The 22,170-nt window shown below is 38.6% G+C and overlaps 9 protein-coding genes across 9 annotated transcripts; 5 read left to right on the forward strand and 4 right to left on the reverse strand. All coding sequences in view use genetic code 12, as the record gives it.

The window, feature by feature from the left end:
- Positions 1-23: 23 nt before the first annotated feature.
- I9W82_000657 (uncharacterized protein) lies at positions 24-3,632 on the forward strand (the record flags this gene model as incomplete). Its single annotated transcript, XM_067695045.1, has 1 exon — positions 24-3,632. One exon carries the CDS (start codon positions 24-26, stop codon positions 3,630-3,632), a length of 3,609 nt encoding a protein of 1,202 aa, XP_067550682.1.
- A 1,566-nt stretch (positions 3,633-5,198) lies between these two features.
- I9W82_000658 (uncharacterized protein) lies at positions 5,199-5,951 on the reverse strand (the record flags this gene model as incomplete). The annotated part of the gene is made up of 1 exon (XM_067695046.1): positions 5,199-5,951. The coding sequence occupies one exon, from the start codon at positions 5,949-5,951 to the stop codon at positions 5,199-5,201; it is 753 nt and encodes a 250-aa protein (XP_067550683.1).
- A 276-nt stretch (positions 5,952-6,227) lies between these two features.
- Positions 6,228-7,142, reverse strand: I9W82_000659 (uncharacterized protein; the record flags this gene model as incomplete). The annotated part of the gene is made up of 1 exon (XM_067695047.1): positions 6,228-7,142. The coding sequence occupies one exon, from the start codon at positions 7,140-7,142 to the stop codon at positions 6,228-6,230; it is 915 nt and encodes a 304-aa protein (XP_067550684.1).
- A 234-nt stretch (positions 7,143-7,376) lies between these two features.
- Positions 7,377-10,397, forward strand: I9W82_000660 (uncharacterized protein; the record flags this gene model as incomplete). The annotated part of the gene is made up of 1 exon (XM_067695049.1): positions 7,377-10,397. The coding sequence occupies one exon, from the start codon at positions 7,377-7,379 to the stop codon at positions 10,395-10,397; it is 3,021 nt and encodes a 1,006-aa protein (XP_067550685.1).
- A 2,166-nt stretch (positions 10,398-12,563) lies between these two features.
- Positions 12,564-15,731, forward strand: GDH2 (glutamate dehydrogenase (NAD(+)); the record flags this gene model as incomplete). Its single annotated transcript, XM_067695050.1, has 1 exon — positions 12,564-15,731. The coding sequence occupies one exon, from the start codon at positions 12,564-12,566 to the stop codon at positions 15,729-15,731; it is 3,168 nt and encodes a 1,055-aa protein (XP_067550686.1).
- Positions 15,732-16,263: 532 nt separating this feature from the next.
- On the forward strand, positions 16,264-17,307 carry I9W82_000662 (diphthamide synthase; the record flags this gene model as incomplete). The annotated part of the gene is made up of 1 exon (XM_067695051.1): positions 16,264-17,307. One exon carries the CDS (start codon positions 16,264-16,266, stop codon positions 17,305-17,307), a length of 1,044 nt encoding a protein of 347 aa, XP_067550687.1.
- Positions 17,308-17,342: 35 nt separating this feature from the next.
- VRP1 (Vrp1p) lies at positions 17,343-19,439 on the reverse strand (the record flags this gene model as incomplete). The annotated part of the gene is made up of 1 exon (XM_067695052.1): positions 17,343-19,439. One exon carries the CDS (start codon positions 19,437-19,439, stop codon positions 17,343-17,345), a length of 2,097 nt encoding a protein of 698 aa, XP_067550688.1.
- Positions 19,440-19,584: 145 nt separating this feature from the next.
- On the reverse strand, positions 19,585-21,069 carry ALG7 (UDP-N-acetylglucosamine--dolichyl-phosphate N-acetylglucosaminephosphotransferase; the record flags this gene model as incomplete). Its single annotated transcript, XM_067695053.1, has 1 exon — positions 19,585-21,069. The coding sequence occupies one exon, from the start codon at positions 21,067-21,069 to the stop codon at positions 19,585-19,587; it is 1,485 nt and encodes a 494-aa protein (XP_067550689.1).
- Positions 21,070-21,163: 94 nt separating this feature from the next.
- SEH1 (Seh1p) lies at positions 21,164-22,160 on the forward strand (the record flags this gene model as incomplete). The annotated part of the gene is made up of 2 exons (XM_067695054.1): positions 21,164-22,088; positions 22,141-22,160. The coding sequence occupies 2 exons, from the start codon at positions 21,164-21,166 to the stop codon at positions 22,158-22,160; spliced, it is 945 nt and encodes a 314-aa protein (XP_067550690.1).
- Positions 22,161-22,170: the final 10 nt, after the last annotated feature.

The raw sequence follows: 22,170 nt of genomic DNA on the forward strand, positions 1-22,170 counted from the left end.
TAGCTAATCTGAAATTTAATGGAATGAACGTTGAACGTATTTTTGCCACGTTAGAAGGTCTTCCTGAATTGCCGGTGATGATGGATTCAGGTTCAGATACAAATTTCGTTAATGAATATATTGTGAAGAGATTTAACTTAATAACTCACGATTGTGATGTTTTAGCTATTTATGCTGCTGATGGTACCTACATAGGCAATACTTGTCGTTTTGTACGCTTGTATTGGGACATTTTGAATAAATATATGACTTTCTTTATTGTTAAAACCCTTCATTATCCACTCGTGTTTGGTGCTGATATATCCAGATGCTTTCGTTCTTATCCCAAAGAAGTCAATGTTATTCAACCAGGTACAGAAGTTAACCTCCAAACGTATTTACCAGAAGCAGAATGGGAACCATATCCAATTGAAGAAAAGTGGTTCTTACAACAATCAGTTCAAGCTCAATTTGTTAAACCCAGTGATGAACTGTTCGATGAAACTTTAGAAGATGACAGTGCATTAAAATTAAAACATTTTCATAGATCAACTGATATTGATGTTTTCATGAAACAATTGAAAGAGGATTATGAGCAATATCTCACTAATGATCCACCACCATTTGAAGGTCAATGTAAGTTTACCCATGTCATCAAATTGAAGAATGAAGCCGCTGGTCCCTCATTACGACCATATCCTGTTCCCCTAGCTTATCGTGAGGAATTAAAACATCAATTGCAGGAATTGCTTAAATTGGGTTATATTAGGGAGAGTGATAGTCCATATTCATCTCCATGCCTATTTGTCCCTAAAGCGGATGGGTCATTACGTCTTTGTGTGGATTACAGACAACTTAATTCCAATACGGTGATTGACAAATTTCCTTTACCTCATGCGGAACATCTACTTGAGCTGGTCGGGAATGCAACTTACTTTAGTAAGCTTGATTTAATAGCTGGGTACCACCAAATTGGGATGCAAGCCGAAAGCATTAAATTGACAGCATTCTCTACTCCGGAAGGATTATGGGAGTGGGCTGTCATGCCTTTCGGCCTCTGCAATGCTCCAAGTACCTTTCAGAGAGCTATGAATCATATTTTCAGGAAATATTTGGGAAAATTTTTAATTGTTTATCTTGATGATATTTTAATTTTTAGTCAGTCAAAAAGTGATCACATGAACCATCTTAAAATTGTATTTGATTGCTTGAAGGAACATCATTTGGTTGCCAAGTTGAAAAAGTGTTCATTTTTTGCTAAGAAAATTCAATTCCTTGGACACACATTATCAGGAAATGGTATTCAAACCTCAGAAGATAAAATTCAATGCTTGAAGGAATGGCAACTTCCACAAAATAAGAAAGGATTTCAATCATTTGTTGGTTTCACTTCATATTATCGACGGTATGTCAAGAATTTTGCTAAACTCGTTCGCCCTTTGGTACAAGCTGGATTGGGAAATTTGAAACCAAGACATCCACTGGTCTTACTTGCTTTTGATCAAATCAAAACAGCTCTTTACACGTCTCAAATGCTAAAACCACCACGACCAGGAGCCACTTATATCTTAACCCTGGATGCTAGTCAATTTGCAATGGGTGCTGTTATTGAGATAGTTAATCCCGATGGTCTGATTAGTCCGGTTGCTTATTATAGTAAGTCTTTACAACCAGCAGAGACTAGGTACAGCATTCGAGAAAAGGAGTTACTAGCTGTGGTTCGGGCTCTTGAACGTTATCGACATTTCCTTATTGGACACACTGTTGTGGTTAAAACGGATCATCAATCATTGCTGTATTTGTTGAATTCAAAAAACCAACCGAATAGTAGGCTTTCCCGTTGGCTTGAGTTGCTATGCCAGTTTAATATACATATTCAGTATATTAAAGGGAAGTCTAATATTGCGGATCCTTTGAGTAGACGGTTTGAGTTGCAGTTGAAAGATGCTAGTCAGTTTCATCCTGATGATGTTGAGGGGTTGCAAATAAATGTTACTCATGTGGATACTTTACAAACTTTTACTGCGTTGGATTTTGCTAGAAAAAATCTTGGTGATGATTTTGTTGTGAAAATCAAAAAAGCTTATGAAACTGATGAAGAATCCAAAACAATTTACACAGTCCTCAGAGATAAACTACCAATACCTAAGACCATCAAGGCTAGAATCAAACATTTCAAAGTTGATGATGGGTTGTTATATTTTATTGGTTATGATTTACGAGCTCAGTCAATTGATCGATTATGGATCCCCAAACTGATGCAATATGATGTTACACATTTACACCATTCGAGTCGTACAGCATTACATCCTGGTGCGGAAGTTACTTTTATTGAAATGCTGAGATATTACTTTTGGCCACACATGATTACTACTGTTAAACAAATTATTCGTCTGTGTGTTATCTGTCAAGGAATTAAACCAAGAAATCATTCGCCATTTGGGTTGTTACGTCCTTTACCTATTCCACAATCTCGTTGGAGTTCAATTTCATTAGACTTTGTTGGTGGGTTTCCAATGGTTGACGGAAAAGATTACATTCTTGTGGTAGTTGACAGATTTACGAAACGTGCTCACTTCATACCTTGTGCTAAGACAATCACTGCTCGTCAGACGGCTCAGCTTTTTATTGACAATGTCTTTAAGTTGCATGGCCTCCCTGACGAGATTGTCAGTGACAATGACGTGAGGTTTCAATCCCACTTCTGGTTAAACTTTTTCAAGGAATTACAAGTATTGTTAAAATTTTCAACTACTTTTCATCCCCAAACAGATGGTCAAACTGAAAGAACAAATAGATCAATGATTCAATTATTAAGGGCATTTGCAGATTATACAGATAGTGAATGGTTGAAGAAGTTGGCAATAACGGAGTTTGCGTACAATAGTCATTATCATTCGGCTATTAAAATGTCGCCATTTGAGGCTGACATTGGCTTCATTCCTAAACAGCCTCATTTGGATACAAGAATTTTGAATCATGAAGCTACTCGTCAAGTCCCTCCTAGTGAACGTATTTCTGAAGATTTTGCACGTCTTCTACAATTTCAGAATGAGTTGGTTAAACAAAATTTGTTACATCTGCAAGCTGAAGCTGAAAAACATTATAACAAACATCGTGAAGAATTGATTTTAAAGGTTGGTGATCAAGTGTTGATTCATCGTGATTCTCATATGTTCTCAAGAAATTTCAAGTTAACTAAACAATCAAATATCTTTTTTGGTCCTTATCAAGTTTGCAAAGTTTATCCAGACAACCATAATGTTTACGAAATCGCGTTAGGGTTACCGATTCATTTCGGACGAATGTTTAACGTTAAGAATCTAAAGCCTTACTACACAGATCGACCCCAATTTCCTAAAGAACCACCACCACCGACGGTTAATTTTCTTAAACTTTGGGCTAGAGAGCATAATATCAAATCAATAGTTGCTTTGGATTTACTTGATAATCTTATTGCTTTAACGTTCAAAAACTGTGATCCAAACCATGCAGTTGTGTTTACGGTTGAAGATGCTATAGCTGCTATTCCACCTACATATTATCAACAGTTACTTGATACGTTTAACCTAGAGTCATCTGTTGTTCCACCTGAAACTTCACCTATTCGCTCAAACAATTTAAATGATGTTAGTGATACAGCCATAGATTAACACTACTTTAATACTACATCACGTTATGAAATTGTACGCTGAAGTCAGGTTATGGGTTTTCCCCTAGTCATAGGTTTCCCATACTTGTGGTTTTCCATCTTTCCACAAATAATTTTTTTTTTTTGCTTTTTGCCAATTCAACATTGGTTCCATCCTTTGGATTTTTTTTGATTTTTTTTTTGATTTTTTTTTTGATTTTTTTACGAGGGTCTTGCATTTACTTGCCCTCAGGATGAAGTGTTTGTTCATGTCTTTACCCACATAAGATCGTCAGCACAATGACAACATCTTTTCATGAATGACGTTTCGGAAAAACGTTAAAAGTGCCCACATGTTCTTTGCTATATTGGTCCAACTCCAATATTAGCTGTCACACTATCTACTACTTATTGTTCATTTATTCACCTTCATTACTAACGTCCTGATCAGATTGAAGTATGAACCCATTGTACAGGTAGCCTCGGGCTTTGTTGAGAGTTACGTTTGCGTGTTTAAGCGTTGAGCGAGGACGCTCAACAATAAAAACCCCGGCAAATGTTACAGTTATGGGCCTTCCAGTTCGCAAGAAAAGGAAAGGGTTACAATATTATGATACACGCCCTTTCATTTGAGTTCATTCTAACATTAGGTTCAAAATATTATATTGTTTCAAGTTTTACGTTACGTTGCCCAAATAGGAATTGACAATGCAAGTTACAATACTTGAAACCTGAATAAGGTTTAATCAATCATTCCTTGGCACGTACTTATTGGCCCACGTGGTATTGAACTAATGTTTCAGAGTGTCTTCTAGCTCTTGTGTTTGGATGATCAGGATTTGTGATACTGATTTCATTTACTATAAATATAGGTGATAATCCACTTGGATTAAGAACATGGTATTTAGATAGTTAGTTCTAGTTAGCCTGATTAACCTTACCTTTGGTAATACACACTTCAACACATCCTTTTCCTACTACATTTCATAACTTACACTAATAACTAGTGCCCACTCTTAATAAAATTTGGTGAATTTTAGGACAAATTTGTGGCTGCAAAAATTACACCATTTTGAAGCGATTAGTCAATCTTGTGGCGTGTTGAAGAGCTTATAAAGGTCCATTGGTGTTAAATAAGGTAAGTTAAGGCAGTTACTGTAACACTGTGAGCTGAGGGTAACAATTTTGTTGCTATACCTTATAGTTAAATAACGATTATTGTATGTCGTATTTAACTTGACCTTAGTATGTAATGTGTATATATGCGTTTGTGTTGTGAGTGACAGTAATTGTATGTAATATATTGTGTGTTAAATTATTATGTGTTATTCACTATTAAAATTATCACTGGTAAAAATCTATATAAACTATATACAAGTATGGGCAGAATCTGACCCTATTTATATTATTCTGAATACACCATCTCATCTCATCTCATCTCATCTCATCTCATCTCATCTCCTAACTCGGATTGTAGTAATCCGGGAATTTATACTGTTTTGCCATTCGGACTTTAATCTCCGTGAAACAATTATATTTGTGTAACGACATACCTAACTCTATATAAACGATGGTTCTTGTATTCTCTTCACATTGTATTCCTAAGCCTTTGGGTCAACTTTGCGGTTTCCAATTGTGCCGTCACCATTTTATCAATACTAAACTCTCTTGGTTTCCTTTCCAAGATTAGCACATCATCCACAATCTCATAATTTAGCGATTCTTGTCCCGCAAATATCGCCGACACGTCTTCAACTTCAAACATTCCCTTGATCGATGACACCGGAAACCTGTTTATACCAGAACTTTCAAAGAGGTTCTTTATTGCCACAAATGTGTTTTGATATTTGATTTTCGACTTGATTTCATCCGAAAATCGGCTTGGGACTTTTTTATCATTGCATAAATCATCTGCGTTTTTCGCAATCAGGGAGAAGAGCACCTCCTCGTCTGTCACTTTCTCCTCGGTGTTTATGTTTTTGTAAATTTGGCCAAATAATCTAGCTTGTGATTTTATTGCCTCCGTTGGGTGGTCAATGAGAATATTAACCAAATTGAAAAAGGTGTATTTATAGTAGTTAATCAATACCTCCAAATGAGTCTGGTTCTTTGAATATAAGGGACTCTCTGCTTGATACAAATCGAGTGCTGGAAGTAGCAATTGAGACCTTTTAATCTTGTACAAGCATCTACTAAATTGTGCAAGTAAAACAATGGTTGATTCCTCTTTTGCTTTAAGCAATTCATCTCGAATCATTAAGAGCAACTCCTCATTGGAGTTAGAGTTGTCTGATTCCACTTGATTGAGCATATCAAGTATAGCATCGTGAGGTAATGACATGGTGTAGTTGAGGAGTGTTGGGTTGATAATTAAGAATTTTCGTGCGCATTTATTTTTTTTTGAGGAAGTTATATCGTGGGTCTCGACAGTAGGGTGAAGAGTGCGCTAGGAAAAAGAGATCGCGAGGGAGGTCATGGGGCCTCTACCATTCCTTAAAGTGTGACTACAAATCTGCTTACACTTGAATTGGTAACCTTTATACAACTCCGTGGAGGACGAATTCGAAATTTTGCAGTCAAAATGAGTAAAAGTTCTATCTAAAAATTTTATTATACTTTATCTAGTGGGAAATGGAAACCTCACATGACACCTGGAAACAATTTCCAAATAATCAGGCTCATTTTCTGCTGTTATAAAACCATGTCTAATTAAAAAATCAATGATAACTAATCCACAATTAGGTTTAAACTCCTTATTTTTCAAACGTTCCAATACCTCTTCGACTGACATTAATTGAAAATCCTCAGCTTCGCCATCTTGGGGTTTGATCAAGTGAGCTTCATCTTCTTTAATAATGAGATCATATGTATACTCCACTTCAGGTTCAGCACGTCCATCATCTGTTTGGTAAAAGTATGAAACGACACCAGTACTTTTGATATTTTTGCGAACAAAGTCCTCTTGAAGTCCCGCTTCTTCAAAGCATTCCTTAATCACGGTAGTTTCCAACCCATGTGGGTATCCTAATCCACCAGCAACAGTATTGTCCAACATGCCAGGAAAAGTTGATTTAGTTTTGGATCTTCTAGGAATGTATAGTTTTAATTTACCATTTGAGGATAGTTCTGGTGGTACGTATCCATTGATATGACAGCCATACGTTACGACACCTAAAAGAACCGAGAAGGCCCTTTCCATGTGTGCGTATTCTGTTTTGGAAGGATTGTAGATTACAAACAATTCATTTCTCCATCCTTTATTGAGTCTTTCATCCAACTCAGGAATCTTTCTCCAACGATCGGCAACTTCAGCAAGCATTTCATTTCTCTTTTCCATTGTGTCAAACTTGGAACCAATAGCAATTGTTTTTGATTCATTATTGGTGACGAATGCCGATTCCGATTGAAGTAGTTTGACAATGGTAGGATCAATGTATCCGAGTGGTACGCTACCCTTGTGGTCTAAAAGAGTATAGAATGCATCGGTTTTTTTAAATGAGTCAACAGTTTCAACAATGCTTAAAAATGACATGTTGTAGCTCTATGTGTATTCGTTGTTGATAGTTTAGGGGTCCGAACTATTTTTTTTGTACGGCGCTCGGAAAATTGAAATATTTTTTGTGTGTGTCTTTTTTGATTCATGCGCGCATAATCGGTTAAAATCCTCCTTGAGTCATTGTTTAATTTAAATTTGATTAAACTTTTGTTTTTCTTTTAGTGAATCACAATTTGATACGAAACAAGCCCATTCCAATAAATCTCCACCATGCAGGGGTCGTCAAGATCTCTTGTGCGAGCATTAGAAGCAGCATTTGCAGATAAGGAGAGCTCAAAATTATCCGATGATGATCTACGAACCACTATTAACGAGTACCTAGCCAAACACAATACCTATACTACAATAAGACAAAGCAGTTTCAACATCCATGAGGAGCTTTATAGACTCTACAATGCCCATGTCAAACCCTCGAATAAGCTAGAGCAAGAGATCAAATTTGTTGATGTATTGACTCAAGTTTGTGGTGTGTTTAATGAAGCAGAGATCAACTTGTGGATTCTGACATACTTGAAATCTACAATTGACAGCGCTGGTTATAATATGACATTTGTGAGTGATTCAAGGAAATTTATTGAAAAGGTGTTGACGGAGTACACAGCAACAGAATGTGACCACCTTAATGATATACACCAACACTGTGCAGTCTCGCTAGCGCAGCAGTTGTTAGATATTTACTTAAACGAAGATGTGTTGGTACTGAAGATGAAGTTGGATGTGACAGGAGAGAAAAGCGTAACCCAAACCCATCACGAAAGAATACGATTTATCCGGTCAAATTGTGCAAAATTGTTACTAAATTATGGGATGAAGAATATAAATCAGTATTGTAACCTCTTGAACCAGTCCATACTAAACACCGATCATCGTTTTGAGGCAATTATACTACTAGGATATTTGATAAATTCAGATGTTGAACATTCGTCCTATGCTGATGTGTCAGCTGTTGTTGAAACTGATCTATTTCAAAGTTTGCTACGATGTCTTCTTTTTGATTTAGATCCTACAATTGTTCATTGTGCATTGAATGACTTACTTATGTTGATGCCTAGAGCCAATACTACCTTGGGAAAGTACTTGTCAGATATTTTGCTGGTGTATGTACGAATCACAAACTGGATGGATGAAGGAGAACCTAAGCAGGACAGAAGCCTTTTGAATGCAATTGCTATAGATACAGGTTCATGGAGGATTGCATCCCCTTTTGAAGCTATTGTTGAAACGTCATTCAATTATCATTACTTGTGCACTTTGATTTATGGATTGTTTTACTTCAACTTTGCCTCGTTTATCTGTGACCCAATAGTGTATTTGTCTAACCATTTGCCGACAGTGGTCTCAGTTGAGTTGCTGCACTCGCAAGTTTCCAAGGAAAGTGACCCACTCACAAGAGCCATACGGATTACAAAACAGCTTGTACAGACATTTCATGTGCATCCTAAGTATTGGATAAAAAGTGATTTGGCCGATGAGTTAAATCATCCAGTTAGCTGGCTACCTGAAAATGCGTCCACGGAAGACATTGCCCTCGCTTGCTTTGCTTTTAGCCTGGACATAGTCGCCAAGAATGACGAACCTGTGAGTCCTCAAAGTCCACATGCTATCTCCGTCGGTGGAGGCACGTTATCAAGATCATCATCACTGGCTGGTCCAATGTATTTTCAAGCAAATGGCCCTTCAAAGCAGCTCATGAAATCTCGCTTGTCGCGATATAGAAAGCTGTCTATTGTACCGACTCACTTGGCGTTCAACAACACTCAAGAGGAAAACGAATCGAAATTGAAAGATCTTGGGTTTACTGATGAGTATGAAGACCGTCGTTCCGATGTTCCAGGTGCAACTACTCCTACCTCTCCCAAACAAACCCATGGCAATCTCGCAACTGATTTGCTACATGATCACGAGAGACTCTTTACCAAGGTGAAACACAACAGGCTGCACGATCAAGGTAGTCATTCAACCAGAACCAACTCGCTTGATCCTATCACCACATCTACCGATCAAGGCAGTGACAAGTCAAAGCTGGAATTGCGATTAGGGCATCCTTTATCATCACCAACGACAACTTTGGAAGCCTCGAGTGTATTTAAAGATAGTAGTATAACATCCAGTATTGTCGCTAGTGGTGACAATATCACCTTGCATAATTCAGATAATGGTCGTTCGCAATCAAGCTTCAATGAACTAAATGGAAATGGAACTATTATCGACTTTTATCAGCGAGAACTACTCCTTTTTAAGAATGAGTTGGAATTTTCGAGTTATATGCAACATTTAAACAAGCACCTTTATTTGAGAGAGAAGAATGTGGAGGACAGTGACGTCGAACCTCATTCCCGAAGACTTGAGGAAGAAAGTACTCTCGTCATGGTTGTTGAAGGGGTTAAGAACGAATGGAAAGAGAAACAACTAGATTTTAATCGCCAATACGATTTGTTAATTGCCAAGATCGCACAAGTAGAATCTGAACGGGATAAACTAAGTACAAAATTGTTGGAACTACAGCAATCTACAGAAACAAAAGCCAGGGAATATGACGAGTTGGTGAAAGAGATAATTCCGAATAAGGATTATGAGATTGAACAATTGAAGCTAAAGGTGAAGACCAGTGAGTCAGGAATTCAAGAGTTGAACGCTAGGCATTCCAAAGACAAGGCAAAGGATGTTTCCACCAAAGAACTTACTACATCTCAAAAATCATTAGAAGATCAAATATACAACTACAAGATGGAGCATCAAGTTTTGAATCAACAACTTGCACAATTGCAACATGAAAATACAAACTTACAAACTCGATACAATTCAATGATATCACAATATGAATCAAAATTGGAGAAATCAAAACTTTCACTTTCAGAAACCTTGGCTACGTTAACAACACCATTTGAGAAAAGAATTGCTGAATTACAAGCAGTTATTTACAAGTATCAAACGTTATTAGAAGATCAGACTCGAAACAGTAAACTAGCAACGCCTTCATTGAATGGTGCTGTGCCCATTCCAATCATACGACAAAACAGTTCAAATAGCTCGGGAAATTATTCGTTTGATCATGACAGTGGTCATGGCAATAATACTATGCCCTCACGGTCATTAGCACCAATACAACAAATGGTGAGAAATGGAAGCAGTAATAATAAAAATGGGAGTGGTTTTACTAATGATGACGACAGTTTACCTTTGATGAGAGGTCGAGGTGGTTTGCAAAAGAGAACAAGAAAGTTTATGTAAATACAACAATATATAGACGAACAATCAAGGACAGGTGAAAGAAGAAAATAGAAATTGACGTTTGTGTGATGTCAGTTATGTTCTAGATTTGTAGAGATTGTGGATGCAAATTATTATATTTAGCGGCAATTTGCCGCATAAAATAATGGGTATTTTGTGTAAAAATTTATATTCAAGCGCCTTTCCATTCATTTACTGTAGCGCTAGACGATCTTTTCGGAGTTTTTCTTTTTTTTCAAAAAGATTAAAATTTCTTTTTGTTTTTTATATATTTTCTTTTTTTTTGGTTTAATTTGCCGAACTGTCAAAAAACGAAAAAAAAATAAAATTTTTGAAAGGCTCCGAATTCTATAAACCCACAAGTGACCTTTGTGGGGCACTTGACAGAAAAGAAGTCACTCGCAAGAGGTGCGTCCGCTTAGACGTCGATTGAAGTCATGAGCTTCAAAAAAGATAGAACTGACTGTGTCATTCACCGGTACAATTTTCGGAGCACGTTATTTTGTGTAATGTAGCTGGTGCATGGACGCTTAAGTCATTGAAAACAAAAAATGTGGAGCAGATTTTTCAAGATTTTTTACACCGTGGCCATCTCAATGCCGTGAACCGATAGACAATGTTGACTAAATGTAAGAGTATGACTTCTATGTGCTCCTTGGTTTTAGAGAGACCGGTTATACCACGCAATGTAACAATGACATGTAGCCCTCGTTTTTTTTTTCGACATAAAAAATTCGGAGATCAATCTCCGCGGTACAGCAAAATGTGACATACGGCGATAGAACTTTGTTTTATATCCCACACCTTCACCCCGCAATGGAAAGGAACAAAGGCTTTATTGTCAAGCGCAAATAAGGCAATGTGAACATTCCTGTCCTGTTTGTGTGCCCATCTTCCGATACTCCGGATCTGAAACCAAGAAATTCGAATCAGACTAGTTTCGTTAAATATGTAGGCGCATGATGCACAGAACTGAAAACGTTTTAACATACTTTGTAAAGAAGTAGGAATGTAGGGAAACCCACCCCCTCTTTTTTTTTTTGATCTAGCGAGTACTAGGTACAGGAAGTCCTAGCTCCAGTTAACTACTAACTGCAACCATAAACGAGAGTCTAAAAAAGCATGTTGCAGGTCCAGCTTCAAGGTTACTACGTTATGTTCTGTATCGAAATAGTTGCATTTTTGTTGAGAATACTTTTTCAATCAAGTGGTAACCACAGTCTCTTGAAGTAAATGAAATGTATACGCCACACTTTACAGTGTATGTGGCCTCTCTCTCGATTGGCTCCAAAAGTGGCGAAAAGAAAAAAACAAATCTCGCTTGAGGATACCCAAATGGTCAGTACATGAAAGACAATGCATTAAAGAAAATTACGAACACAAACAATAGACATAACAATCTCACCAAAAGCAAAATCTTGCAACCAACCCCATACCTCAGGGCACGGTTTCTCTGTGTCACTCGATCAAAAGCAAACAACGTGAAGCCCTTTGGCATCTCTCACACGCATACTCAATCCGACAAAAGATTCTTACATAGGCATACATATTATTGACACGTAGGGAAGCTGAATGTTCTTCTATTTTGGCAGCACAAGGCATCACTTACAAGCTACGTTTAACTGCAGGTTAAGTTGATTCTAGGCTTACATCACTACTTGAGACACTGTTGCTTGTACTTTATGACTGGTGTACTGAAATTCAATGGTCTATTGGTTGTGGTTATAGACAGTTGCATGCAGACCCAGACCCAGACCCACACAGTTTGACAAAAAGGCTAACGGCACACACACACACACACACACACACACACACACAAGGACGCACAACAAAAATTAGAATTAAATTTTTTACTTATTTTTGTGCAACTGGACACTTCCTCCACATAGAAAAAAAAAAAAATATGTGTGTGTTTATTATATACACTACCCCTCCTTTTTTAAAAAAAAATGCCACACAAACTAAAAAAACAATTCAAACGCCATAAATAAATAAAAAATACCTCACACCAAGTACCCCAAAGAATCTGCAAACTGTTTTCTGCAATAATATAAATAGTTGAAGAAATTTCCCCAGATTTTTCATCCATACTTTTTCTCATTGACTTAACATAAAAGAAAAACATTTTTTTAAAAATACCAAAATCACCAAACACATTCATACACAATGGCTGGTCTTGAACAAGGAGTTGCTAACCTCAACATTGATAAATCAAGCTTTGCTTCCAGTAATTCATCTGCTGCTAGCTTAAAGCATGGATACATTGATTCTCCATTTAGTGGTAAAAAGGACCAATTTGACCAAGTTTTGGATTTCCTTGATTCTACTGGTTTTATTCCAGAATCTTTGTTGGAATCAGAAGCCAAATGGTTCTACGAATCATTGGGAATTGACGATGTCTTTTTCGCCAGACTGACTCCAGAAGAAATTGCTGGTCACATTCACGCCTTGTACTCGTGTAAAGTTCAAGCTTATGCAAATGCTGGTGAACAACCATTGATTTCATACAAGAGAGAAGCCGAGGATCATGCTGTATTTTTTGACACTGTTGATGCTTTGGATTATGCCAGAAACCCATTTGAAAGTTTAATTGATGACAAGTATATTGATCCAAGTGATGCTGCTACCAAGAGTTATCGTGCTGAATACTTTGCTGCTCCATTGAATTATCAAACGGATCCTATCTTGAATGGAATTTATGCTCAAAACAAAAATCTTGGTGAACAAATTGTTAGATTGGTTTTCGTCTACAAAAATCACTTCAAAAATGGTAAAGTTGCCACTAATGAAGTGGATTTGGACAAGATTGGTGATGAAACCTTTTTAAAAATTGCCTCAGACAATACTAAGTCGTTATATGAAAGTATTCAAAAGGAAGTTATAAAATCCACTGGTCCGATTATCAAGCATTTCCCAATTGAAAATACTGATGAATATCGTGTTATTATTGGTTATAGACAAAGCACTGCAGCAAGATACAATTCAGCATTGAGTGATTTGGCCAATTACTACAAGTTGCAAACCACGAGAAAATATGTTGAACAATTTGCTAATGGAGTAACAATCACTTCGATGTATGTCACCTCAAGACTGAGATCAGCAATTGATTTGTCAATTTATCAAGTGATTAAGGAAGCATCTTTGTTGTATTGTATTCCTCACAACTTTTTCCACACTAGATTCATTCAAGGTGACTTGTCTTTACAAGAAGCCATTTATGCTCAATCCGGTGTCATTTTTGTTACTCATTTCTTGAACCGTTTAGGACCAGAGTACAAGAAATTGTCTTCTTTGTTGGATCCTACTAAATCAACTGAACACGCTGAAGTATTGAGTAGCTTGAAAAAGAGATTGAGGTCTGAAACCTATACTCAAGAATATATCAAGGAAGTCTTTGATACAAGAAGCGAGATTGTTCGTAAATTGTATCGTCAATTTGCTGATGTTCATTATATCAGATCATCAATGGAAAAAACCTTGTCATACCAAAGATTGTCCCAAATTCAACCAGTTGGTTCTGAAGAGGAATTCGAGCAATTGCTTAGTAGGGAATGTTCACAGAATGAACATCATGCCATTGTTTTGAGAGCATTGTACACTTTCAACAAGTCCATTTTGAAGACGAATTTCTACACTTCAACAAAGGTTGCTTTATCCTTCAGATTGAACCCATCATTCTTGCCGGAAACTGAATACCCTGATCGTCCATATGGTATGTTTTTCGTTGTTGGTTCTGATTTCAGAGGTTTCCATATCAGATTTAGAGATATTGCCAGAGGTGGTATTAGAATTGTGAGATCAAGAAACTTGGATGCTTACAATGTCAATGCTAGAAATCTTTTTGATGAAAATTACAACTTGGCAAACACTCAACAGCGTAAGAATAAAGATATTCCAGAAGGTGGATCCAAAGGTGTCATTTTGTTGGACTCAGGGTCAGCACAAGATCGCGCTCAAGCAAGTTTTGAAAAGTATATTGATGCATTGATTGATTTGCTTTTGAAACAAGAAATTCCTGGTGTTAAAGACAACTATGTTGATTTGTATAACAAGCCTGAAATTTTGTTCTTGGGTCCAGACGAGGGAACTGCAGGATATGTTGACTGGGCTACATTACATGCAAGAGATAGAGGTGCACCATGGTGGAAGTCATTCTTGACTGGTAAGTCAGAAGCAATTGGTGGTATTCCTCATGACGAATATGGTATGACCACTTTGTCAGTGCGTTCTTATGTCAACAAGATTTATGAAAAATTGAATGTTGACGATTCTAAAATCCGTAAATTCCAAACTGGTGGTCCAGATGGTGATTTGGGATCTAATGAAATTTTGTTGTCAAGAAGAGAAATTTATGTTGGTATTGTTGATGGATCAGGTGTCATTGCCGATCCAAATGGATTGGACAAAGAAGAATTGATTCGTTTAGCTAAAGCAAGACAAACCATTGAACATTATGATCGTTCCAAATTATCACCTCAAGGTTACATTGTTCTTGTTGATGACTTGGATGTAACTTTACCAAGTGGACAAGTTGTCACCAGTGGAGTTGCATTTAGAAACACATTCCACTTGAAGTTGAAGGAACAATTTGGAACTAATGGAGTTGATCTTTTCGTTCCATGTGGTGGTAGACCAGCAGCCATTGATACCAACAATGTTCATGAATTGATTGATGAAAAGACCGGTAAATCAATTGTCCCATATTTTGTTGAAGGTGCTAATTTGTTTATTACTCAATCAGCCAAATTGGTTTTGGAGAAAGCTGGTACGATCATTTTCAAAGATGCTTCTACAAATAAAGGTGGTGTCACATCTTCATCATTGGAAGTCTTGGCCGCATTGGCCTTTGATGATAAAGGATTCTTGGAAAATATGTGTTGTGACAAAAGTACTGGTGCCAAACCTCAATTTTACCAAAAATACGTCAAGGATGTACAAGACAAGATTGTTTCTAATGCCAACTTTGAATTTGAAGCATTGTGGAAATTGAAGGCTGAAACTGGTATTCCATTTACTATTTTGTCAGACAAATTGTCTCTTGCTATTAACAAATTGGGTGATGAGTTGGCCAGCTCAAAAGAACTTTGGGATGACGATGTTGATTTTAGAAATGCAGTCTTGTTGGATTCCTTACCACCATTGCTTTTATCTACTGTTGGTATTGAAAATGTTCTTGCTAGAGTTCCACAAGCTTATTTGAAGGCAATTTTTGCAACTTACTTGGCATCGCACTTTGTTTATTCAAGAGGTATTGATTCGAATCCAGCTAAATTCTTGGAATTCATCAGTAATATAAGAAAGAGATTTGTACAAAAGGGTTTGTTGAAGTATTGAGGAGAGACAGTTATCAGAGAGGTGAAATTGTATATTAATGAATAGATAATTTTAATAACAGAAAAAGTTGTCCTTTAACTATGTACATTGGCATCAGTATTTCTCCTTTGCTTCCGTAAAACTTCTTGAAGTTAGCTTGTAGTAACCTCTTACCCTTATTAGTGGGTTACACAGCTTAAAGCACAGATCCCTTCCATATTCTTTTTTCATATTAGCTCTCATCCTCTCTGGCTTCATATCACGTTAATTCTTCTTTTGTTCATATTCCATTTGGGCAATGATTGAATCACGAGCTTTAACCTCGTCATTAATTCTTGTTGTCACGTAATCTCCAATTAACGCCATGACCGCTGTGGAAAATCCAATATAGTAACGAGCTTTCACAGGTAAGCTCATCCACTTCTGGTATAACCCCATGGTGTCTTGACAGGTATCTTATTGGGGAGTGTGTGGTGTGTTTTCAATTTTCTTTTTTCAAAACTTTGCGCTTTGAAAAATGTATTGCAGATGTCTTGAGCTTCCTTCTCAAGAAATGGTTGCAACAAGTTCTAGACTAGCGAAAACCAACACAGATTTACCACCGTGCTGTTTGCGAATTCATCCAAACGATACAAGCAGGATATATATTGGTACATATAAGTTAGAAGAGGACACCAGAATCAAGCATGGATCGATACATTTATACAAGTATGAATCCTCATCAATTTCCCTCCTATTATCAATTCCAACAAAAGCAGCTATATTAGATCTAAAATTCAATCCTCAAGATGCATCACAGTTGATCTCAGCGCACTCAAATGGCCAATTAATTATTTGGAAAGTGGGCTCCAGTGACGAGATTACCAAAGTAAAAGAAATTGTCATTGATGATGACGAATCGAATTGTATAACTTCGGTATTTTATAATCCAAATGATCCTAATCAAGTACTTGTCACTTTAACCAATGGGTATCTGGCAATTCATGACTTGGTATCACAAACAACAACGTTTCTTGACACACAGCATAGCTTGGAGTGCTGGACTGGTTCATTTGGAGAATTGGGCCAATTGAATCACGTTGTATATACAGGAGGTGATGATTCTCAAGTCATTGCTCATGACCTACGGACATCACAACCGATATGGACCTTGCCACGTGGCCACGATGCTGGTGTAGTGAGTATACTATCTCCATCGTCTAAGTGGAGTGCATCAAATGGAAACTTGCTTTGGACTGGATCGTATGATGATAATTTACGAGTATGGGATTTACGGTGTATAGACAAGTCTGATCCAAGCTTGATTGAGGGTTACATACCAAGGAAATTGCATGAGGAAAACCTTGGTGGTGGCGTTTGGCGATTGATACCTAGCCCTATTGAAAATGATGATCGATTATTGAGTTGTTGTATGTATGATGGTGCAAGGATTATAAGCACTAGTGGTGCCGATTTTTCAGTGGATAAATACTTTAAAAGAGATCATGAGAGTATGTGCTATGGCGGTGATTGGTCATCTGATGGAAAGTTTGTCGCAACTTGTTCCTTTTATGATAGAGTAGTACAAATATGGTCGCCACACGAAGTAGAGAAATAAAAACTGTGTAAATACATTTGCTATTGTTTGTATACTTAATCATACAACTTCAAGTCCAATGGAATTGATGATCCTCTTCCACTAGGATACAATTTCTTTGACCCTTCGAATCTTCTCGGGTTTGGCAATGCATTAGCATTGACAAACTTGAATCTCTTGTCATCTATAACCACTTTCTGTCCCGATGATGAACTATTACTTTGCCCGTTGATTGTATAAGCCAGTGCTGAGATTTTTCGCAATGATGACCCAGCATGTTGTTTCGAGTCAAGATCATCTGTGTGTTGCTGTGACGATGACGTCCTACTTCTAGAAATTGTAGAAGAAGGTGATGGTGATACTGACCCTGATGGAGGTGGCGGAGGTGGTGCTGATTTTTTGTGTTTTGATATCGAGGGCACTGATGACATGGGAGGAGGTGGTGGCAGCAGTGGCGGGCCTCCCGTTGGTAAAGGTGGCACATGTGAAGGTGGAGTCTGTTTTTCAAGACCACTGTGTGATGGTAAGTCATTCGACGCAGGTGGAATCAATGGTTTGACTTTGTTATGAGCAGGAGGGTTTTTTGGTGGGGCTGGTATTGAAGTCGGTTGTGGGGGTGCTGGTGGTGCGGATGGCACTGGTGGTTTTGGTGCAGCTGCGGGCACTGGTGGTTTTGGTGCAGCTGCGGGTACTGGTGGCTTTAGTGCAGCTGCGGGTACTGGAGGCTTTGGTACAGCTTGTGCTTGTGTTGGCTTCCTCTGTGTTGGCAACATTCCAGGTATTGGCGGAACAGCAGAGTTTGGTAATGATGGAGGAGCAGGTGTTGATTTTTTAGGAGCTCCAAACGAGTTTCTTTGTGGCGCATTTTCGTTTGCCTTTATCAGAGTCGAACTTGTTGTTGCGGAGGGCTCTGTTTTAGTGCTGTACGAATTCAGACTGCCATCGACCACAAAAGAATCATCTCTTTTTGCATTGATTTGTGCCAAGAACGGCAAAGCTCCTCCGGGTGCAGGGGCTGAGGAGCTTGCAGAAGATTTTGATGAAGGTTTCGAAGTAGATGTCTTTGGTGCAAATGATGGAGGAGGTGGCGGTGGTGGGGCTGGCACACTCGATGGGACAGGTGGAGCTTTTGGTGCAGAGCTTTGTGGCAATGGTGGAGCTTTTGGTGCAGAGCTTTGTGGTAATGGTGGAGCCTTTGGTGCCGAGCTTTGTGGTAATGGTGGAGCCTTTGGTGCAGCTGTAGTTGGCAATGGGGGCGGTGCGTTTGGGATCGCTGGCTTTTTCAGAGAAGTGCCTGTACTCGATGGTGCCTTGTCGATCACATTCTTGTCGTCCCTTCTTGCATTTATCTCACTAAGAAATGGTAGACCCCCAGTGGGTAATGGAGGAGCAGAAGGAGTTGCATGTGGTGCTGGTGCAGAAGAAGGCGGTGGAGGAGGCGGTGCGGGCGGTGCTGATGGGGCTGATGGTGGTGATGGAACTTCTGGTGCTCCATTACTTGGTGGATTCCTCGTTGGAGGTCTCGAGTTGGTGGGGATGGGTGGAGCTGTGGTGGGAAGTGGTGGAGGCCCAGATGGTAATGGTGGAGGCTTACTTGTTGATTCATTGGATTTAATTGAGCTAATTGAGCTATTCTTTACGTGGCTTGGTTTCTTTGGTCGAGTAGGAGGTACCTTGGGAGTAGGTGGCACTGTTGTGGGCACTGATGGAGCAGTTGACGATGGCGGTTTTGAGGGCCTAGTAGACGGAGGTGGTGGCGTCTTACCAGTTGGGATCTTTGGCGCTGAAGGAGGTGTAATCCCTGCTCTGTTGTCAACATGCTTCAATTTAGGCATTCCACCTGCAAATATGTCCCCTAATTGAGGCGCTCCTCCTGTTGGGATTGCCGGAGCAGCTGCAGATGGGGTGCTGCCGCCTCCTGAGCTATGCAATGATGGCCCACTTTTGGATACGGACAGATTGGCATCAATCATTGGTTTCGATTTGTCAACGGTTACTGCTTTTTTCAACTTTGCTCCTTTTCTAATGTCACCGAGTAATGCGTCTCTACCGGGCTGCATTGCGGCACCTGGAGGAGGTCCTGGGGCTGGTGCGCTTAAATTGGGTGCACCTCCTGGAGGAGGTGGTGGTGGAGGTGGTGGTGGTCCAGCCATGTTTGCTAATTGTGTTGTTTGAAAGAAAAGAGGTACTGGTTGAAGTTATAATTTTGTGATTTTGGTGAACTTTTTCAACACTGCACGACAAAAAATATTTTTGCAGTCTTTTGCTAACCTTAGTGTCTATAAATCTATACATCTCTCATTTTACTCCCCATGTCAAATTGTCATAGCCAAATAGCCAAGGACCAACTGTGTGTCTAAACATAATCATTGAGAGACCAATGGCAAATTGAATAGCCAAAAGAAGTAAGCACAACTTGTCTTCCCTCATTGGACCAAACCAGACTAGACATAAATTGATGATTGTCATATTTGAAAATTGGATAATCCTTCCCAGTTTAGGATCCCTCTCAAGCCTGATAAACTTTATTGCATCTAAAAAGTTCAAAATTGCGGAACTCAATCTCGATGGCTTCTCTAACTCGCCAAAACTGGGGTACATTAATCCATCCTTTGCTTCAAATTTAGGTAGCCTATGTCTTGGGCATGGAATTATATGAAATAGTTGTGGCACTGAGTAAATAAAATTTATTACTTGAGGTATCAAAAATAGCATCAAAGTTTTTGAAAAGTGTCCTAAGATTCCCACAATGGCAAACACCATCCCACTGAAGTAGCAATATGTGTCACCAACAAAAACACAAGCTGGGAACCAATTGTATCGAAGTAGCGCCAATGACACTCCTAAAAATGGAACAATGAAAATGACTGAAAACAAGTGTGAGTCATGTGCTGCTTGTGAGATGTTTTTGGAAAGTAAATAACAGGAATCATTGATCAAGAATATCAAAGCAAGAACAACTGACTGACCCACTTCCAACCCATTGACACCAGCCAATATGTTGATGGAGTTTGGTGAAAAGATGGACACTGCTGACATGTAGACGTAGTAAAATATTCCTAAATCGATCAACTTCGGAATATGATCTGGAACAACATAATCAGTCTGAAGAGTTCTGAATGACAAGCCTGTGATACTGGTGACCAAGTGGTTGGAAAGTTTAATGAAGCCATTGACAATACTTAGTAGATACAGACCACCTGGAAAATCTGTAACAAAGCTAGGAACCACAATCGAGGTAACACTGAAGTCAACATAATACACTATCAATAATGGCAATGATGCAACAGCTGGTAAAAAGAATTTGTGCCTCCATCGAATATCAAACAAATCGTCCAACAATCCTAACAAGGTTGTACTTTGTAAACATAAAATGGCACTCAAATATTCAGCTAGCTTATTATGGGGAAATAGTTTGTTGTCCTTCACAGATTGGTATTGATTTCTATAGTTCTCTGTCATGACTTCGTCATTAGCCAAGGATCCAAACGAGACAAGGTACTTGAAAAATATGAAAGGAATCAACCCAAACATTAGAAACAAGTATGTGGTTGCCGCAACTAAACCCATTGTTTCGGGTATCTCTGGAACAGGGGGACGTTTTGATAAATCTTTCCCCTTGAGACCTATTTTGACAAAGCTTGGTCCAACTCTCGGGATCACCAGATTGGTTATCACGTAGCCAATTACTGCAAACGCAATCAGTGTACGCACTGGGTTATTCGGAGTTACCGCCATAACCGCACCCGCCAAAAGTGACAAGTTAAGCAATCGTGATGTCATTGATATTTGGGGTAGACGTTGGCGTAAAGAAAGAAAACAAAAATGAAAAAAAAAAAATACAATAACGTAATACACAAATCTTCATCACCGTCAAATGCAACCATTCGTCACAGGACATGAGGAACTAATTCATGATATCAAATACGACTTCTATGGTAAACATATAGCCACTGCTTCATCCGATCAACATATCAAAGTATTTGATTTTGATGCTACAACCACGTCGTGGATTTTAAATGACCTGTGGAAAGCTCACGATTCGCTGATATTGAGGGTATCTTGGGCCCACCCTGAATTTTCTAGCTCCAAGATACTAGCATCATGCTCATTTGATAGAACAGTCAAAGTTTGGGAGGAACAACCAATGGAGCTACACGGTTCCGGTCGAAGATGGACAAAGTTAGCTACGCTTGCGATTGAATCTTATGGTCCAATATATGATGTCAAATTCGCTCCAAATCATTTGGGTTTAAAATTGGGATGTATAGGAAGTGACGGAATTTTTCGAATTTATGAATCATTGGAACCCAACGACTTGACTGATTGGACACTCACAACTGAAATACCAATTCTCAGTCAGCTGCTACCGGCAAAAAGCTTGCAAAGTAGTTTCGCTATTGAGTGGTGTCCTTCAAAGTTTACAAAGACTGAAAAGTTTATTGTCGTTGCGTTAGATCAGGGATTTATATATGCAAGCGTGCCAAAAGATACTGATGCCGGTGATGATGGTGGGAATGAAAACTACGTAAAAGTATGTGACCTACCAGAGCATAATGGATTGATTAGATCAGTGAGCTGGGCTCCGTCCATGGGAAGAAGTTACCACTTAATAGCTACGGGTTGTAAAGATGGTTACGTGCGAATCTTTAAAGCTACAGAAACTGCCTCGGGTGACTTTGAAATTGAAGTTCTAGCCAAGATGAACGACCACCAATGTGAAGTGTGGAGAGTTAATTGGAACACGACGGGGACTATATTGTCATCTGCTGGGGACGATGGTAAATTGAGGTTATGGAAATGTAACTACCTAAGTGAGTGGAAGTGCATGAGTGTCATCAATACCAGTAACAGGTCAGACAGTAGAAGTATAGAACATGAAAT

The sequence above is a fragment of the Candida metapsilosis genome (assembly GCF_017655625.1).
Source record: "Candida metapsilosis strain BP57 chromosome Unknown scaffold1, whole genome shotgun sequence".
Lineage (NCBI taxonomy): Eukaryota > Fungi > Ascomycota > Pichiomycetes > Serinales > Debaryomycetaceae > Lodderomyces > Lodderomyces metapsilosis.